The sequence below is a fragment of the Ascaphus truei genome, chromosome 3, assembly GCF_040206685.1.
Source record: "Ascaphus truei isolate aAscTru1 chromosome 3, aAscTru1.hap1, whole genome shotgun sequence".
In the NCBI taxonomy this organism is placed as follows: Eukaryota; Metazoa; Chordata; class Amphibia; order Anura; family Ascaphidae; genus Ascaphus; species Ascaphus truei.
The window spans coordinates 420,789,024-420,810,271 of record NC_134485.1 but is presented as its reverse complement, the minus strand read 5'-3'; the positions used below and the strand labels follow the sequence as shown (position 1 = coordinate 420,810,271).

Below are 21,248 nucleotides of genomic sequence, written 5' to 3'. Positions count from 1 at the left end.
CTGATTGGAATCACTGACCTGGAGAAGAGAGGAGAACTCTCGAAAGCTTGTCCTATGAAATAAATTGTTAGTCCAAATAAAAAAGGTTTCACCTAATACTGAAGTACTCATTTATTCTGCACTATCGCAACTGGACTAACACGGCTATTTCCGTTTAATACATACAGGAAGGCCCCGCTTCTCGGCGATCTGCTGATACGGCGGTACCGAGAAGGGAGCCGCCATGTCTGCGCATGTGCAGAACGGGGAAGTCAGGGGTTGCCCATTCGGTTGACGAGGGTGCGCATGCGCAGAACGGAGGTTGCGCGCGGTGAATGGAGGTTGCGCATGCGCAGAAGGGGGGAATTGCCAGATTGCGCATGCGCACATTCCGAAAAGCGCCGGTTCCACTTTCCGGCGATTTTTGCTTTGCCCATAGAGCAGAACCTGCTGTACATACACACACACACACACACACACACATATACACACACATGGTATTTTTATAACCTTTAAACAACTGGACCATGATTTTGTACATATGTAACGGTGTTTCCCCCACCCGGTGGGAGATTTGGCCATTACTGGTCGTGTGGTGCATGATACCTGCTGGTAACAGGAGGGCTGAATTGTCCGCCAGTGGTAGTGGGGACACAGGACTAGGCTTCTGGGGTTCATACCCTACATATCTCTTTAGCAGTGCTTTGCCTCCATCTGCCGTAGGCTCCAGGAACTGAAGGTGATCTCCCACGGTATAACTATTACCTCTCCCCCCAGTAAGGTCACACACAAGGCAGAAGGTATAACAACAGGAACGGTTTATTACTCTTCTGTACAGTACAGGAACAGCGGCAGATTTCTGCCTGATACAGTCTCACGGCTATCACTGAAGGATGGTCCCTGGGCTGTCACTACAGGCCAAGGGCACCAGCAGTCATCCTGGCTCTTCCCCACCTCCCTAGCAGAGGCAGAGGTATGGTCCACACTCCCTCTTCCCTCCAGGGGAGAGTATTGGAGAAGGCCCAATCTCAGCCTCACCACTGTGTGACCTGCCTTCCTCAGTGGGGGAAGGACACTCCTGAATTTGGGCGGTACCTGCCCTTAAGTACAGCCAGGAGGAGGGCAGCAGGTCTGACTCATAATTGGTCATGCCCAGGCCTGATGTCACCGCCTCCCGCTGTCACTCAAGTGCAGTACCAAGGAGGGGGAAACCCCATATCAACTACTAGCAACCTGATTGTACCAGGGTTTACTGCCAACAAAAGGGCAGAATACTAGCCATCAGGTGACCTGGCTCCACATAGTAATAAAAATAAACTTCATGTCCAGGGAAAAATCCACCACATCTTCAAATGAACATGCTGCATTGTAGAATGATTCAGAGTGCTATACTATTGGTAAACTAACTCCATGTCATCATGAGGATTTGGTCCAGTCCTGTTTCTCTAATTTCCATATAAAAAGATATACTGTTGTACACCAGAATGAAATGGGATAGGAGTTAGAAAGCAAGGCCTGGAGGAGAGTCTCATGATGACATGGAGTGAGACTGACAAAACTCAGAGAGAATACTGTATACACATACAGCAAACTGCTACTGAATCTCCACAGTCAAATGGTGCCATGTATCATAACCAAAGCTGCAATGTCATGCCAACTGATGATATTGCGGCTTCCAATTGGCTCACAAGTGTGAGGCTAACCCGGCAGCCATTTTAAATTCCCAAAAGGAAACAAATGAAAATGGCACATTAAAATATAGATTTCTCTGGAACCGGGGAATTGAGAATACTGCGGGTCAGCTCCAGAGGTTAATTATAAATAAAAAAAAACAACTTGGATAACAATAATGAGTGGGTATTGCTGCTTCAAGGCCCAAATGAATACTAACATTTTAGAGTGCCCTTCTGTACCTTATTGGTTTTGAGAGAACCTGAATAATACATTAGGCACTGGCTGTGCTCATCAATTATAGAACATGGAGGAAACAGTAGAAGACACAACAGACACTGGTTAAATATGTTGTCACCCTCAGTATTGCTTGATACTACAGTTCACAGTGGGAGTGAGAGCAGGCACCCCCAAGGACTATTTTTTGTGCATATTCCTGCAGAAGATACGAGGCTTCAGTGCATGCCGTTCTATAGCTATTTCCAAAGACAAAGGTGATTTGGACTCGTTTAAGCTTTTCTGTTATAAACTGGCTGCCTGCCATGTGAAATGTAATATCCCAGCTTATTTCATGTGATGCTTCAAACCCATGGCTCCTGTTTGCCTTATACAAATGATTCTCTCATCGTGCACCATTATATTTCATTGGTTTGGTAAGGGCGATACCTCTATTTCCAAAGCTGAAGCCCGCAGAATTTTTCACGCCCCGTTTATTGGTCTTCACTTAGATCGTCTTGAGAACACCAGGCCAATATGTACTTTAAGCTGCTTAACAGGGCAGCCCCCTGTCTCTACCTGCTGCCTGATGAAAGGTTAATGAAGTGTCAAAAAGACACCAAAAGTCCTTACCCAACGTCAGCAGATTTTCGGCTGCATTTATGTAAGCCACGCAATTAAACTGCATCAATTCTTCTTCTGTAGCCTTGTGGGAGATACAAAGAAAGTATCTACTGTTATACATGTTCAATGGGACTTGGACATTGTATAAATTGAAATTGCAGCATAACTTTGCATTGTCAGCTTTTTAAGAGTGCAGTCCTGCAGTGGACAATTACAAGTATTGCTCTAAATTAGTTTCCGAAACATATTTATTAAAATTCACTGATTAGAAACAATTTTCGTTTCTTAGTATGGTCTCAGAGGTATGTATTCTCTCTCCCAGAAGCCTCTATTTATTATTGGCTCTCCCTCATACTGTATGTACGTTCAGTTACATCATCACACTGAAATGTTAAGGCTTCATCTCATTCTACCTGCTACTGTATGTTGTTCTATCCCAGTCAGCAGAGATATATGGTTGAGACTGGTCTACGTATCTCTTAGCATTTGTATCATCTGAAGCCAAGACATTTTCCTTGGGTCTATTGAAGTCTGTTAAAGCTTTATGGACATTTATGCATTCGAATAGATTGATTCCACTGGAAGCCTGACCCCGATATTATTTTCTGAATGGTCTTCTTCTAAAGAGCGCTCTAAAAAATCTCATATGCTCTAATGGGAGGAAGTCTGTCTGATATCTGGGAAAGTGCTGCTAAGACTTCCATCTCAACCGAAAATAGGGAAAAAACAAATCTTATGCCGCTAGCATATGGCTCCTGTTGGACTACATGGGATTATATTTATATTCATGCTGGAGATGTTGAGGCAAGCATGACCCACATCTGGAAGTATTATCCTATGATCATAGCATTGTGAGCAAATTCATTTTAAGAATCACACCTATAGACCTCCCCTATGTAACACTATTCTAATTTATCTTGAAAGGAATTCCCGAAAAGGAACTGCAAATGCCAGCGGGTGTTGCAAAGAAGGTATTTCAGAAGTGCGTAAATTTATTAAAGATGAAGATATCATGGGTCTGACAACGAGGAGTAACGAGAATTACAGATTAATCTTTGTAACAGTTGTAATGAGAAAGATCCAATAAAGCCACTTTATGTTTAGGAGGTTGCAAATGACAGATATTCATTTGTCACTCAAACTAAGCACTAAAAATAACGTTTTGTATTCAAGCGTTAATATTGTTGTAGTGCACCGAAGCAACAGTGAAAATGGTGTTCATCTAAATATTATAGAAATTAAGTTAGAAAGTATTTTAAATATATTCAGGCAGTTTTAAAAGCTTTTTTTTTGCCCTTTAGCCATAAAAATGTCAAGAGAGATTGATGAAAGTGGTGGGTCAGGACACACCAAGAAAGTGGGTTTTATGTGTTTCAATGTAGAAGGGTTTTAGGATAAAGATCCTGCAACTGAGTAATGAAATTAGATTTTAACCAAGAGAGTGTCTTATGCCAACCAGACATGAAATCTCATATTCTCAAGACCCTTTGAGACCCTAAAATGTTTGGTAACGTAAGTTAGGCAATTCAGGTTGGCAGAAAAATGTTACCCTGATGAACAATGAAAAAGTAACTCCTCCTTTAATCACTCCCCTAATTCACAAGCCAAAGCACATGGGGCAAAAGAGCTAAAAGTTATTTCAATAAATTGATACAATTCCAAAATTAAGTAATGGAAGTTTCCTTGTGATATTTCCCAAAAAGAACACCTGCCTAGACAGGTGAAAGAACCCCTTTTGAACAAGCACTCATACGGTGATAGGTACAGATAGATTTAAAAAAATGAACCTTTATTAGTGTATATGGGTAAAATAAGTGAAGTACATAAACACTCAACACAATTAAAAACGTATTAAATGAATTGCCCCTAGGTCTATTTATAAACTAATACTTGAAGGAGAATGTTTGGGGATGTCTGGTACCATATTAAAGAAAAAATTTAAAACTAATATGGTGCCTCAGTGTGGTCTATCTATGATGTTTGAAAGAGTCTGGTGTGTGTCACTCGAGTGTAGTGACAGTCAAACTACTTTCATGCCACATCTGAATAACTTGTGGTTCTGTGACTATATACAGAGTGGTACCTGTATATCGCTAGGGTGTTGCGGGTTGAACCCACATACAAAGTTTTCAGTCAGTGTGACCTAGCTGCACTTTGCTGGTCACAGAAGCCAACAAGGGGTTAATTTGTATATCCTTCAAGGCAACACAGGGTATAATAAGATATCTGTAAGGGAGGCTACTATGTAGCTGTGGGGGAAAGAGAAGAGGCTGATCAGTGGGAGCTGCAAATATATGCACTATTTCTATCCCACTGTTAGTAGTGTATTTCTAAGTTCTTATAGCCTCAAATGAGCATAATTTGATTAACCCACCAGATAGATAGTGAGGTGAGTTAATGCTCGTGCCCCCTATGGAGGTAGCAAGTAATTTTAAAGACAGGCTAGCTGATATATCTCTGCCAGTAAAAGTGTTTGAAACAGTGTTCTACAGCTGCCTTTAATAGAGTTGCTCTATATCTGCAGATCTAGATATATGAATGTTGTTGTTGTTTAGGCTTAATAATTGCCCAGCTAGTTCAGTCGATGTAATGGCTGTAGGTAGGCAGAGTATATTTTTTATATGTTAATGCCGTTCAACATCCACCAAGTCTCTGGGGCAGGTAAGCCCCGTCTGTTTGATATAGACCGTTGATTATGATATCAGTGGTGCCTTGCAGCCGCTCAGTGATGCACCCCAGTATTATAGGGGTATCAGAGTTGCTGCACTTTCGGAGCTTTTTTATCACCGCTCCTGAGTGGCGGCATCTGTTCAGTCCCCACCCGGCATGGTGTATTCATGAACACCGCCTAGTATATAAATGCCGGGTGGAACTCAGAGTGCAGACAGCGGCTATCTTCCGCGCTGTCTGACAGACGTCGCCGCACCAGTATGCGTGCTGACGTCACAGGGGAGCGCCCACCGACGTACGTTTCGCGTCACGCTGACGCTTTAATCTATCTGTACCTATCACCGTATGAGTGCTTGTTCAAAAGGGGTTCTTTCACCTGTCTAGGCAGGTGTTCTTTTTGTGTTCTATGACTCTCTCACCCCTGGCACCTAATCATTGACAGTAGCTAGAGCCCACAACCCTTCCCCCTCTCACTCCCTATTATTACTTGTGATATTTCCCCCTGATCGGCACTCTCTCACTTTCATTAATAACTCCCTCAACTTCAATTTTTATGGAAAAAGGTCCAGAGAGAAGCTCTCTCTATATATATATATATATATATATATATATATATATATATATATATATATATAGTCCTATGACATAAATTGTTAGTCCAATAAAAAAGATATCACCTAATACTGAAGAACTCATTTATTCTGCACTATCGCAACTGAACTAACACGGCTACTTTCTGCTTTATATATATATATATATATATATATATATATATATATATATATATATATATATATATATATATATATAATAGTTCACATAAGAGTGATTTCATAACACTAGAACGAAAATATTTAAATTACCAAGTGCTAGTAACAAAGAGATGTAGCAATCGTAAGAAAGTTGGACTCGATAGTATCTGAGCTCTCGCCATATTCAATAAGAATGATCTATGCTCCCTTCAGGTGGGAAGGAGAGAGAGGGAGGGCGGCGCAGGGGCCTGCTTGTGATATCAAGGGTTTCCAAGATGTCCTGTGATGTCATAGTGGGCAACCTGGGGCGTAATGGGAATGTTGCTCTTTCCGGGCAACTCGGAGACTGGGGTAAGAAAAAAGGTGTCCCAGAAAAGATGGTGACTCACCTCCCCCAATATAATGAATGTGAAACCCTGTGTGAGGCGCCAAGATAAGCCATAGTGTGTTTGCTAAGCTACTGTAGCAAGCTTCTCACTTACTGAAGTTAGGTTCTTGTCACTCACGTCCACGGAGCACAGGTCTGTTGGTCTCTCCACGTAGTGTGTTTTCATCTGGAAGCAAAAACAAGCCAAGGCCTCTTGAATACACTTTATGCCATCACATATTATCACAGCCATGACTGTTGTTTCAGCCAAGTGACATTCTTATAAATGTCTGCAATCGTGTTTTTGTCTGATGGTGAACTTCTTTATGAAAATTAAAAGGGTCAGCGGCTTCATGCCAAGTGGGCCGGGAACACATTGCAGCACAGTATTTTGTTGATCTCTTTGGCAGATGCAATTGTTAGCCTGTAAAATGTATGTATTCTTCATCTCATGCATGGAAATTCTAAAGATATGGAACTAAAAACTTGTCATAGAAACAAAGACATTGAGGGCAGATCAATTGGGGGGCGTGAAATTTCCTGGAGGGTGGGGTTCGTGCGGCGCTTACAGAGGCCCCGCACGCTCCCCCACAACATTTAAATAAAATGCCGGGGGAGCACGCGAGGCATCTGTAACCTCTTACCTGCTCTCTGGCGACGCATCGCCATGACAACGCGGCGTCATTTCAAATGGCAACGCGACGTCACATGACATTGTGACGCCAAATGACGACGCCAATGCCGGAGAGAAGGTAAGAGGGGGGGGTGGGGGGAGAGCAGGCAGGAGGGCGCAAAGAAAAAAGCCCACCCAATCTGTGAAACCTCTGACCCTATTAGATCCTTCGGTTTCTTTCATATTAGATTGGCCTCACATCTTTTTTTAATTCCCTTACTGTATCAGCCTCTACTACCTCCGTTGGGAGACCATTACATGAATCCATCACCCTTTCCGTGGTTCCTCACATTCCCACTGAGCCTCCCCTCTTATTTCAGAACACGACCACTTGTTCAAGCACTTCTCTTCCTCTGATATACACTTCTCAATCCCTCCTGCGCCATGTTAATGTCCTTGTTGAATTTCAAAGTTGCCATCATATTACCCCTCTTCCCCCTCTCATGCAAGCTGTACATGTTGATGTCCTTTAGTCTTTCCTGATGTAGACCATGCCTTGGAGAGTGAGCGTTTGTGTAATCTCCTAATTAACCCAAAATAAAAGTGTCTTCCGTTGTGTGTGTGTTGACCACTCTGATTTCCTGTGTCTTTTGAATTAAATATGGACAATTGACCCTTTGCCAAAGCGCAACACTTCACGTAGGATTTAATTAGCTTCACTTACCAGAAACAATCCATCCAGGATGTTCTCCTGTTTACCCAAAGTCTTGTCAGGGGATCCACACCTAGTCCGCGGTGTAACTGTCCTCATTTTACGGTCCGACCTGCTGGTTTTTTTATTTGACGCTGAACAGACCATTGCCCTGAATCTCCTTTGCTGGACAGTTTTGTGCGCCACACGCCAGTGACCAGCACCTGTGAAGGGGAAGGTAAAAGGTAGGTGGCTGTGACATGCTTGCTGCCTCTGGAGGTTCATTTAGTAAGCTACGGTACTGCAGATCAAGCCACTTTCACACGCTAACTCTCACTGCAATCAATAGAAGTTTCTGTGTGAGAAATCCCAGACTGGCACTATTGCAGGTTAATGAATAACCTCCTCAATGTTTATGTTCCACACGTGTTTAACAGCCGACACGTTGACCATATTCTAGACATATAGCAAGCTGGATTCTTTCTGCCCCTCATGTTCCTCTGAGGAGGAATACATCTTTTTTACTGTCCAATGGGATATCTTAAACCAGTGGCATATTAGTAATTTCACATTGGCATAGCGGGGACTGGATGCTTTCGTTTTACAATGATAACGGATAGTTTTACATGCAATTTAACAGTGCGTGGCATGATGTGGGACTCGTGGCCATATGGTAATCTTGCTTTAACACAACAAGAAATTTTGAATCGCAGCAATTGTGCAGTACTTTAACACAAGACAAGAACAGAAATGATAGATAGCTCTGATTGGTGGAAATGCATCTGCTGAATGCCCGGATGAAGGAACAGACTCCTCATCGATCAGCGGTGTTGATATAGTATTGATCCACAAACTTCAGGAAACTGGCTTCACCATGGAGTCTTACAAACCGTACAGCAATTGTGCAGTACTTTAACACAAGACAAGAACAGAAATGATAGATAGCACTCACGGTCAGATAGAAAAATATAGTGTAGCCCCCTATAAAAAGCATGGGCTACTAAATCTTCCTACTACTGTGGTAAGCCCTGTTAATGGCAGGCCCCAGTAGTAATCATGGGTATTCCCCCCTTGCAAAGCCCTGCCTGCTTGATTAATACAAGCCTGTCTCTGCTGCCGGCCTGTGCAGAGGGGAGGTCTTGTTGATGTCATGAGGGGCGGGGCTGACCAAACTTAGTAGCGGTTCCTGTGAGCTCTGCAGTCAGTTCAGTTCGGCTCTACGCCGAGTAGAGTTCAGTTATAAGCCAGAGAGAGGAGGGAGTCAGGAGTGAGTTGTCCAAGAGGTCCGATGGAAGGTTGGAGTGTCTGGCTGGACAGTCAGATAGTAAGAGAGAGTGTAGCTAGGTTCCTGAGGAGTAGGGCCTAGTAGTTCAGAGGTGGATCCATGCCTCTCACCCTGCTTAGGGGGTGAGGGAAGAGCTAGCCCCACCCGTAGCGCCCTTGGCTGCGGGTGGAGGCAGGGAGAAAAGATACCCTTCAGACCATCCTGCGGAGAACGATCTGGTGGGAGAGGAGGAGGAGGCATATCGTGTATCTGTATTGCTGTGCTGCTATTACTGCTCTGCTGACAGTGAGTACAATAAAGACTCTGTGCTTTCAACATTGTGCCGAGTGATTCTGGAGTGTTCACCCCGGGACCAAAGGGGGTTCTTCTATAAGGGTCTCTTCCCACATCCCTGCGAATTATAGGAGATGGAGGCGCTGCACCATTAAGACCACATGGAGGCCAATACCTCAGAAGCCTGGTCCTGTCTCCCCCATAACATCGCGGGAAGCCCAGGCCCTCCTGTCCCAACAGGTATGCACCACCCATCACCATGTAATCCGCCCTCACACACCCTAGATACATCAGTTGAGTCTAGGGGGGGGGGGGTGAATAAGGGTTACAATAGTATAGCTAAATGCAGGGTGCAAAGGAACATAAGGACCCAAGATCCTCCTACATAATAACCAACAAAGCTAATAGTTCCAGCACGCTCTGACTATAGGAAAAGTAGCAACAAGTGGGAAATGCCAAATCAAATGAATATTTAATAAATGCACAAGATAAATACAAGGAGCAAAGTGACACCAACACAATAGAACAAAACACACTAAAAAATAGAAAAAAAACTGTGAAAATGTGGAAATGAAGAAAAAAAAGGGGGGGTGTACACAATGGGGGATAAACAGGGGGGGCAACGTTTCGGGGACAAGCCCCTTCCTCAGGCCCGTTCCTCCTTGTCCCAAAGGAACAAGAGGTACTTCCCTTACCCCAGTACCCCTAAAACAGTGAACAAAATAAGCCCTAACTAACTAAGCAACACAAGATAATCTAACAAGCAAAAAGTGCTACGGTATACTGTAATGGCAGCAAAGCAGGAGAATGTAAGGTGAGTACACAATAATGCAAAATCAAACTACAGGGTACAGAGCAGCAATAGTAGTCTCTAGTTCTCTCCTCTCCTGCTGCAAATGGGGCTGCTGTGACAGCCCGGGAACGGGCCTGAGGAAGGGGCTTGTCCCCGAAACGTTGCCCCCCTGTTTATCCCCCATTGTGTACACCTCCCCCCCCCTTTTTTTTTCTTCACTTCCACATTTTCCCAGTTTTTTTCTATTTTTTAGTGTGTTTTGTTCTATTGTGTTGGTGTCACTTTGCTCCTTGTATTTATCTTGTGCATTTATTAAATATTCATTTGATTTGGCATTTCCCACTTGTTGCTACTTTTCCTATAGTCAGAGCGTGCTGGAACTATTAGCTTTGTTGATTAACACAAGACAGGTCTCATGTTAGTTGGTATTGAGTGGAGAAGTACTAGTGTCAAAACTTTCTAACAGCGGGTAACATGGGACAAAAAGTTGATTTTTTAAAATAATTTATCAGCAAAGAAAGATAAACCATCAGTAGTTCCGTGCCAACACTCCAGCACGGTCTGTGAAGGGAGGGGCAACCTAGCCAGCATATTAAGGGTTAAGCCCAGCCATTGCCCATACATGTCAGGATGGATGCCTAGATTATAAGCTAAACAGACCATCTTATTGCAGCCAAAATGACTGACTAGTGTGTTTCTGTGTATCCCCCTGTAAAACCGTTTATTCCCCCATGCATATGCAATATATCCATATGACTCCTTTGTGTGCTGGACTGGTAATTTTTTACTTCTCTGGTCAGCACACAAAAGGAATCTAGGCCTGCTATCCAAAAGTGGGCTGGGCGAGGTGCTTGGGACACTGGAAGAGTGGGGAGGAGTGTTTATAAAAGAACGGGGGAACATGGACATGAAAAGTGGAGCCATTGTTTATCCCAGACTCTGAGGCATCTATCTCTGCAGGAGGTATCAGGCTGAAACTGAGGCATGGGTACTAGCCCAACCGACTCAGTTCCCATTGGTCAATTTGAATTGCCCACTCTCCTTAAGCCCACCTCTTTCACCTCCCACAGCCCTGATTGTCCAATCACAAGGCGAGCCCACGCTCTGTGTTTGGCCAACGTAGCATCCATGCTTTGATTGGTCGGCACCTTGTCCTCCATGGTTTCAGATGGACGCCGGGAAACTATGTAAACCACCTGAGAATCACAGTCAGATTAGTTTCAGACCCGCAGTCTGGGAGGCAGTTGGTGTGTTACTCCGCGTTTTTTGCTGGAGACACACAGGTCCAGAACGAGGCTTGGTTGTATAGATGAGCGCGACTTTTAAACATGCTAGGACGCAACTAGCAGCCAGACAGTAGAGTGACCAGAGACCCGTGAAGTGTGGAAACCACCCTGGGTAAGCCTACCAAAGTGGCGCCCAGTACCTCGAGAGCTAGGATTTCCCCCCGTAACTTTGGCGAGTGTAAGCCTGAAAACTTGTATTGTGTTGCTCCTGTTCGCTCTGGCTTAAATACACTTATTTTATTTAACTCCTCCTGTCTGGTGCTTGCGATCCCGTGTAATTGTCCTGGTCTCCCATGACAGGCTTTATCTGGTGGCAACGTTGGGATCGTTGGACTCAGTGCTGACATTCTTGCAGGCATTTCAGCACTCAATTTAGAGATCGCAGTACGAGGAGTTGCACACTTAACTCACCCCACAACTAAATAGTCTTAATAGACCAAAGGATCGACAGAAAGATGGTGTCCCCGTATAATACCGTGACTATGGAGAACGTGAGATTCCGTTGTGAGGTGTATGGGCTGCCGACCTGGCGTGAGAAAACAACAATAATTGAGGTCATCAGTCAGTTCAGGGCCGAGTGGCGATCGACTGCGGAGGGACCTCAGTCCGTTGCCCTAGAGGTCTCTTTCCCCATCACCAGGGACAGAGTCCCAGGCCCCCAGCTCTGAGGACGAGGAGGTCCCACCAGTGTTGGTGCCGACACCCAACCCGGCTGACTAGACCGCAGCCACGTTGGTGGCACTATGACCAGAGGTGACACCGGAGATGTTTCTGGTGGCTCTCTCACTTCCCAAACAGCCTCTCAAACCTGGGCCTGGTCCTCGACAAGCAACTGCAGGTCCCGAACTAGCCATGTTCCCTGTATGGCAGCTTTGTTAAATTAAACAAGGACAAGGAGGACATCGGCGGCTATCTGCGGGTGTTCGAGCACCAATGTTACCTGCACAAGCTCCTGCAGGAAGATTGGGTAAAGTACCCTTTCCCCCCTAGTTGAGCAGAAAAGCATCCATGGCGTTTCAGGAAATTGACCGCGAGGATTCTGGACAGTTATGCCATTACCCCGAGACCTACAGGACCCAGTTCCGAGCGTCGAACAAAGGGTCCAGGACTTTCACATTGAATTTGTGTCCGTGTTACCCTACAACACTAGAGTGGGTAGCCGGGAGCAGGGTGTCCACTTTTTAGGCCCTCCTTGACCTGATCATAAAAGGAGCAATTTTTACTAAAATCCCAGAGGTCCGTGAGTGGTCAAGTCCAAACAGGCCGCCACAATGGCAAATTAATTCCTGTTCACCTGGCCTCAGATGACCCCAGTTTGCTGCTCCGGTTCCCGGTGGCAGAGCCCTTCGCCCCACAGAGGCCCAGAGGTCAGATGTTTCATCTTGTAGAAGCTCTCCAGCCTCCCACAGTTCCTCTACATCGGCCACCGGGTTTGCACGAGAGGAAATGTTATTTGTGCAATCGGCCGGGCCACCTGTCTACGAGACCCCGGCGGGTGCTGCCACTACAGAGGCACATCAAGTAGCCACAATCCGGCTGTTGCCCAACGATATGCAGTTACAGTATCTCTGCCCAGTGAGAATTGGTACCAGGATGAGTGCTGGCCTGATGGATACCGGAGCCACAGTAACTCTGGTTCGTCCTGATATGGTCGGGCTGGAGCAACATTTGCCTGCAAGCATGCAGGTCAAAATGGCTGATGGAGTCCCCAGGTCCGTGAAAATTGCCTAGGTGTTTCTAGATTGGAGCGGGCCAGGGCATTCACAATGTGGGGGTTCTCCCAGGTCTAGATACTGATATTTTATTAGGTAGCGAGCTGGAACGATTTGTGTGCAGTTATGCGGAGGAAGTGGCCCAGATTGCGGCCATTACCCACAACCAGGGCCACGTTTTACCAGCTCAGAGGCTCCTATTGTTCAGGCTGCAGACACCAAGCCCATCGTTCCCAGGATCTTGGAGCCTACGATAGGAGATATCCCAGAGGATACCAGTGATGTAAACTGGGGAGAGACTAATCCCCCGACCCCCACCCCATCCCTAATGGTGTGACCTGGAGCAGGGAGACAGAGGAGAGCTGGGCGTTCTGGGATGCCTTGCGGTTGGACTCGAGCTTAGAGAGTACGAGGTAACGTGCTGCAAAGCTTGCCTCTGAGCCTGGATCCGATCAGCTCCTGTGATGTCATGGGCTCTTACACAGGGAACAGAACCCTGAGGCTGCAGACCCATCATGGACAGGGCCCAGCTTTTGTGCTTGGCACACGAAATCCCATTAGGTCGTCGCCAGGGGGGTCACCCGCACGAGAGCCAGTCTGATGCAGAATTTTTACTGGCCGGCGGTATCTCAAGAGGCATCGACGTTCAGTCGCACCTGTGATACCTGCCAGAGAACAATCCGGCATGGGAATCGGGCAAACGCCCCCCTGTTATGGCTACTGGCGATCACGGAACCCTTCCAGCGGTTAGCGATTGATATAATTGGGCCGCTTATGAGTTGGTCTGGGAAAAAGGATATCCTGATGGTGATAGAGTTTGTTACCAGATCCCCGGAGGCAGTGGTGCTGTCCTCAAAAGAAGCCCGGAAGGTAGCGGAGGCACTCCATACCCTACATTCCCATGGGTAAGATTCTGCAGTGAGATTCTAAGTAATAAGGGAGCCCAGATAATCTCCGAACTGCACCAGTATCTCTCGGCCACATGTGGAGTTAAACCTTTCCGCACGGCCCCTACCATCTTCAGACTAACAGATTGTGTAAACGGTTTAATTGCACCCTGAAGCAAATGTTGCATTTGTGGAGGCTGAAGGGGGAGACTGGGAAGCACACATGCAGCACGGCACCTACTGTTTTCCTACAGAGAGGTGCAGCATTAGTTTACCGGCTTCTCATCTTTCGAGCTTCTGTACAGGCGCCGGGTCCATGGACCGTTTGATCTGTTCCATGAGGTGTAGGAGGGGAGACCACCACAACAAATGCCATGGTGCTGCAGTATGTGGTGGAGCTCAGGGATTGATTATCCAATCCGAACATACCAGGCAGATATGCTCATTCCTGTAGCAGAGAGTTGTTCCCGGGCAGAAGGTGCTTGTTCTGAAGCTCACTCGACAAAACAAGCTGCCAGGTCCGGCCCGTACACGGTCATCCGGCAGGTAAACGACAGTAACTATGTGGTAGGTTAAGGCTGGGGCCATAGAGGGGTGAGCAGATCGGAGCCGCGCTGAAGCTGAGGCTCGACTGCTGAAATCTGCGTGATTTCATGCCCATGCAGGCGAGCCAGCGGGCGCGATCGGAGGCGGGGGGAGACTGAGGGAGGCGGGGCAGTGACGTCGCTGGGCCAATCGCCCGCGATGCACCGACGTCAACGTCACGGTGCGTGACATTGACGCTGCTCCGCACTGATTGGATGTTTTCAGCCGACAGCGCGCTGAAAAACAGCTTGGCTGTCGGCTGAAAAATCCAGCGCCTCCGCACGCCTGCGGACGCTCACGTGAGCACCCTCTCAAGGCATCCTCATTGAGGATGCAGGGGCTCAGCGCGGAGCGTCCACACGGCTCAGCGCGGCCTGTCCTTCTATGGACTCGGCCTTAGATGAGGATCAAGTGAGGCAGAAAAACTAACACATCAACATGTTAAAATTGTACCATTCAAGTGAGCCAGTGTAAGGGGCATACGAACTCCCTTCTTACCGGCCGCTACACCCAGAGGCCCGCGCCAGCGGTGAGGAGCGCACGGAAGCTCCGCCCCCGGCCCTCTGCTGCCGCCGGACCTCCGGACGCCAGCGCACCTCCTTCGATGCGCACACGTGGCCACGGCAGGCCGTTCCTGGTGTCAGCTAACCCCTTCGGGAGCGTGCCCGACATCCCGCACACCCGCGCGTCACAGGCACACGCCCGGAGCCCTGCACCTGACCAAGGTAATCTCCCAGATAACTACACACCTGCCCTGCACCCTGCCTCCTCCTATCGGCGCTCCACATATATCTGACCTCCTCTTTGGGGATTCCTCCTATTGGCTCTTGGTTCTCATAAATACGCAATCAGCCCTATGCTGATTGCTGAGCATAGACTTTGTTCCATATGCTTGCTACAAGCTGTTTGCTGTTTTGCTGTTTTTGCCTGTGTACCTAGACCCCAGCCTGGAATCGGACTTCTGACCTCTGGCATCCTTTGACCTCGGCTCGCCTACCGGATCTCTCCTCTCTCCCCTCCTCGACCTCGGCTTCGGACTCTGACTACTCTTGATCTCTCCTATCCTGACTACGGTAAGTACCTCTACGATCCCACACTCTCCTACCCTGACCCGGCTAACCAACACCGACTCTGCTCACCGGACCAGCCCTCGTGGTTGTAGGGTGTCGGTTCTATATATCCCCACCTCAGCCTCGCGGTCTAGTCCGGTTTGTGGTGAGCATCCGTGACAGCCAGCAGCGATGGTGGTGTGTAGCCCGCTGCTGGGAGATCCAGTGAGCCAGGCTCTGCCCGATCTCCTTGGGGAAGCCCGACAGGCAGGCTCCGTGGAGCATGTGGGGGATCGGTCCCTAGCTCACCACCCCCCAAGGGAGAAGGCGAGAGCGCAGTTAGGGAGATACGCGGACCTATTCACAGATAAGCCGAGGCAGGACCCTCTCACTCATCACTCAGTCAACACCGGCGACGAGATGCACCTACTGTGGAAGTTAAATGGAGTACTGAGTGGGAGATCGAGGAGACAACTTATAAACAAACTACCATTAAACATCTGATTGTAGGAAGCTGGGAAAAGCTTTTATCTGTGGCACCAATGTCCCCACTCCAACTGCAGGAGAGATCGTGGTCTGCACTCCCGTGGAGTGGGTATTACATCACGGGGCTCCAGGGGTATCAGACCCCATGCTGTGGTGGCTACATCCTCAGGCATCCAAAGGGTTAATATATTAGATTTAGTCCTATGAATAGAACATCAGACATATACTTAAGCAAAGAGAATGTAAGGTTTTTTTTAACCTCTGGATGCCCCATGTTGTACCTTGAGTGTCTAAATGCTGTATGACTTACAGGGTACATCATGCTATATAGATCAGGTGTACGCAAACTTTTTCCTCTACACCCCTCTGTCTGCACAAATGTTCGTGCCCCCCTCCCAACCTTACCTTGTCTCCGGCGTTTCTGATGTCATGATGTCACGAGATGCTGCGTTGCCATGGGGAAGCATCGCCAGAAGCCGACGGAGACAAGTTAAGGGAACTTACAGAGGCCTTGCGCGGTCCCTGACATTTAATTTAAATGCTTTGGGGAAGAGCTAAGGGCCTCTGTAAGCGCCCCTCCCTCCCCCCCCAGAAAATATTGCGCCCCCAGGAGGGGGCGTGCCCCCCAGTTTGCACAACCCTGCTATAAATGCTCGTTTTCTAGGGGGACATCATGTTTACACAGTGAATGCAATCGAAGCAGAAGTGGAGCCTCCACCACATACTGAGGGGGGGGTTCCTGCTGGCTACCACGCCTTCGCTACGCCAAGCAATCACGTGGCTGAGATTCGGATTCGGCCACTCACGAGTTAAAACTTAGTTAATATTATAACAGTGTCTTCAGAATAGAAATGTATAGGTTTATTGCACAGTGATGTTTGGGATCAAAATGCTATTCAAGCATCAGGACTTTTCCCAGCCTTGCACAACAGCTACAGAAAATAAGATGCCCACAGGAGCCACAACAAACGTGTACAATATCACTGACTTTGCCCATTAGTGCTTACTGGGCTGTGCACTACAGTAATCTTCGAGTAAACTGTTTTGATTCTTGTGCAGCATAGATTGCCTGATGGTTCTTCCTTTGTTTTGACTGTGTGCTGGAGAAACTATCTACAGTATTAACATATACATGTGGACCAATCTGACCCTGGACCTGACGGACGTACATTGACGCAAAGACAAGATAAAAAAAATGTTTGCACAGAAATACAGAGTTTGATGCATCTCATTATGATCTGTGCATCATGTAACTTCTCCCTAACTCCTCCTATTGTGACTCCCCAACACACAAGGTGACGCACACGGCACAAAACTTGGAGCAAACACTGATTCACTGATGCAGACAGACGCAACTCTGCTCTAAATTGGCCTTGATACATCACCCCGTCTGAGTGCCTCGTTTTTAGGGTTAAGGCCCAAGTACTGTTGCTGTTTTATACATTTAAATCCTGCAGGTATACGGGAGATTAGAGATCAGATGAAATGTACTGTCAGTCTTAGCAGTTTAAATCCAATTTTTGGTTTCGATTCGGAAATGTATTGGACTGCATTTATTCATGACTATTAAAAAAAATTAATGAATTAACGAATTAAAAACAAACGACAATAAGCTTACCTTCATCTCTTGAACGAAAAAGACTTTTTGCCGGGAAACAATTGCTCATGAGTGAATGAGTTGTGTCCCCATTGTGCAGCTCAGTAACAGCCATATCTATCAACAAGGGAAAGCCATTTAGAAATTGTGCCATTTTCTTTCCCCTTTTATTTAACTGGTGCAGTGTTTGGTTTCACTTGGCATCAAATAAATCCGCCAGGTCTGAGGAGGTGTTAATCTAAGAAATATATGCTAAATATAAGGAAGAACATTAACAAAACCTTATATAATTGCTGCTGGAACAAATTACATTTTTGTTCCTTGTCCTGGAGCTAATTGCACCATGCAGAACAGAACAGAGGTTCCCAACCTTATTTGCACTGTGCACACCCTGCTAGAATACATTTGTTTTGCAAACCCCTAATTAATAAATCTTATTGCTTAATCATCAGACTATTAATAACAAAACTTCATGGCAGGCAGTATAATGTCCAGAGCTTGTCGGGGAAGACATAGAGCCCCTAAGTGCACCTCAGCATGGGGAGTAGAGCTGTCAATTACTGCGGGAGCTTCCAAAGTCACATCCCACCATGCTTTGCTGCTGTGGATGCAAAGCATTGTGGGGAGTGACTTTGGAAGCTCCTGTCATTATTCACAGCTATAACCACCCCACGCCAAAGTGCAGTTTGGGGCTTAAGTGCGTAGTCCCCACACGGGCTCAGGAACCGTTGGGATCCGCTGCTACATATTTTATTTTGGTGAACCCCTTGGAGACAACTCCAGCTGGGAATCACTGATCTAGAGCAGTGGTAGGCAACATGATATACTTCTTCAAAAGGGCTGCACAGTACCTACATATACATACATGGTGCACAGGAACGTTGCAGCTGTGGCCGTAGGGTTGCCAGGTGTCCAGTATTGAACATGCCGTCCAGTATTGAACATGCCGTCCAGTATTGGACATGCCGTCCAGTAACAAATTAAAGGTAATACTGGACATGTATGGACATAGTGACTTTGGGGGGCCGCGGGAGAGAGCGGGGCTATTGCCAAGAGGCTGGGCAGATACTGATTGGCTGCTGCTGGGTAATACAGCCAATCAGAAGGTGTCAGGAGCCTTGGGACTCGGCCAAGGAGAGGAGGAAACCACATGGAGCAGAAAGGTGTGTGTGTGTATGTGTCAAGCATGTGTCAAGCATGTCGTACCTTTCACCATTGTGTCCAGTATTTTTGGACAAGCCTCCTGGCAACCCTAGCCATGGGTAGGAGCTTCTCCCCGCGCGGGCCAGCTACTTAACACTGTACTGTGTTGCTCCCCCCCACTCCCTTAATGACAGTGCCCTGATAAATACTGTACTGTCCCGCTCCTATCCGGACACTGGGAACTAGTGATTAGCACAGGAGAGAAGCAGGACAGTACAGTATTAGGGATGGGGTGCACAACCTTTCCCTGCTGCGCCCCCTGCCTGCTTCCCTCCTTTACCTTTTCTCCGACTGCCCGGTCACGTGACGTCACGTGCCATGGCCACGCGTCGCCGAAGACAAGGTAAGCGAAGATCCCCCGACATTCATTTAAATGCCTTGGGGGGAGAGCGCGGGGCCGCTGCAACCGCCGCCCCCCCCCCAAAAAAATGTTGCGCTCCCCCTGGGGGGCAAGTCTCCCAGTTTGCACACGGTCACTAAGCAGCTGAGGGAGCGGGAAGATGCTACGATCCAACCAGCAACATCTCTGCTCATCCCCTGCATTAGGCTTTGGTCCCGCTGCGTCCGGCGGCGCGCGTGGCCACGGGCCACCAGCTCTTTTCCTTCAGTCTGGAGGTCCCCGCTGGCTCCTTCAGACGGGGCTGACTGCGTGCTGTGACGCGTCAACCGGACGATGCTGCAAGCTTCTGGTGATCAGAAGCGCTGATGCGTCACGAGGTGCAACAGTCAGCCAATGAGGAGGGAAGGGAGGCGGCTACGGGGAGGGAAGGGAGGCGGCTACGGGGAGGGAAGGGAGGCGGCTACCCTGTCTGTGCAGCTGTGCATAGCGCCCCCCCCCCCTCCCCTCCTTTGGTGCCCGTTTCGCAGGACTGTTCATGCAGCTCTTTCCCCCCCAAAAAAGCAGAAAACACAAGTATCTCACCCTGTGGAGTGAGCAGTGCGGAAGCCAGATTGTAGAGGGTCAAAGGGAATAGTAGGTGGCGAGAAAATGGAGCAAGAGAGAGAATACAAGGCGTTCAAGGAGTTTAAAGCAGGAGGGAGGCAGGACAATGAGAGAGAAATAGAGTCAAGCTTGCCATTTCTGAGTAAGGATATAATGTTGTGTGTTTGAAGGAAGAGGGAAAGGTGCCAGAGTAGAGGGAGGAGTTGAAAATGTGTGAGCATAGGGATTAGTGTAGGAGTGAGAGGTATGAGGAGATGGGAGGGAATGGGGTCAAGACTGCAAGTGGTAGAGGGAGAAGAGATCAGCAGTGACACATCCTCTGTTACAGCAGAAAAGGAGTCAAGGAAGGCTGGAAGAGAGTAAGGCCTCGGGCATGGTCAGCGCTTAGGCGCTGACCCGTGCTGAGGCGCGCTGGTGCTTACCAGTGAGCCCCTGCAGCCGCAATGAGAGCGGCTTTAGCAGGGGCTCGCCCACGCTTCCGCAAGCGTGCGGAAATGTGGGTCTTAGGAGAATTTTAGATTCAAGCGCTCAAGGGAGCGCAGGGCCGGTCACGTGAGCGGTTCGCCGCCCCCCGACACGCCCACGGACGGCACGCTAACCAAGGCCAGGGAAAACACCCGCTTTCCCTCAGCGCGCCTCCGTACGGCTGCTGCAACCCTGGACGCAGCCTTAGGCCGCGCTTATAGTGCTGGCGACGCAACCAGCGAAAGTTATAATTTGATTTACACTACCCTCAGTGCCCTGAGGAAGGTCCCTCTACGAGGACCGAAACGTTGGCTTCCTTGTGTTCACAATACACTTTTTTTTTGGATTATATCTGCGGTGTGCTGTCTTTTTGTCATCAGGATCCCCCTGGTTACTGTATGCCTATACTTCATCCAAGGGACAATCATCTGCCTTCTTTGGAAAACGTGAGTGCAAACTACAATACCAATGAAAACATATGTATATATATATATATATATATATATATATATATATATATATATATATATATATATATAATAATATATATATATATATATATATATATATATATATATATATATATATATATAATTACAGAAAAGGCAGTCACCGCAATCAACACTATGAAATAAATACATTTATAGCCAAATAAGTACCTGTAAAAAAAAAACAGGTTTGGCGGTACTATGGAAAATTAATATTAATCACACAAAGAAAACAGAACACCCCAAAAAGCACTCAGATAGTAATAATGATAAAGCAAACATCTAATAGAAAATATCAAAAATAATGGTTCCCTTAGTCATAGGGGGCTACATAATAATAATAATAATAATACACTTTACCGGTACGTGCTTCTTGCTGAAGCTTCCCAGGCTGTCTCTGTGACAGGCGAATCATTGTCACGGATGGGCCCCCAAACTCCAGCACAGCGCCATTTCGCTCTCCCCGGAGCTCCCGTCTCCTAGCAACAGCCGACGCCATTACTCCCCCCCTACCCCCTGCGGCTGCATTCCACAACACACCGACACGCAAGCAGAGGCGCGCGCAGGACTACAACTCCCGGCATGCTCCGCACCTCCCCGAACCAAGCCGTCA

The 21,248-nt window shown here is 47.4% G+C and overlaps 1 protein-coding gene across 2 annotated transcripts in view; it reads right to left on the bottom strand.

Moving 5' to 3' along the window:
- XRRA1 (X-ray radiation resistance associated 1) overlaps positions 1–21,205 on the bottom strand; it is a 64,576-nt gene extending 43,371 nt beyond the window's left edge. For both annotated transcript variants that reach the window (XM_075592765.1, XM_075592766.1), the window contains exons 1-5: positions 20,996–21,205; positions 17,558–17,653; positions 7,617–7,807; positions 6,395–6,466; positions 2,500–2,572 (exon numbers count right to left, since the gene is read on the bottom strand). In XM_075592765.1, the coding sequence (XP_075448880.1) occupies positions 2,500–2,572; positions 6,395–6,466; positions 7,617–7,807; positions 17,558–17,653; positions 20,996–21,134 (571 nt within the window). In that variant the 5' untranslated portion in view covers positions 21,135–21,205. The remainder of the gene's footprint in view (positions 1–2,499; positions 2,573–6,394; positions 6,467–7,616; positions 7,808–17,557; positions 17,654–20,995) is intronic.
- Between the last annotated feature and the right edge of the window lie 43 nt (positions 21,206–21,248).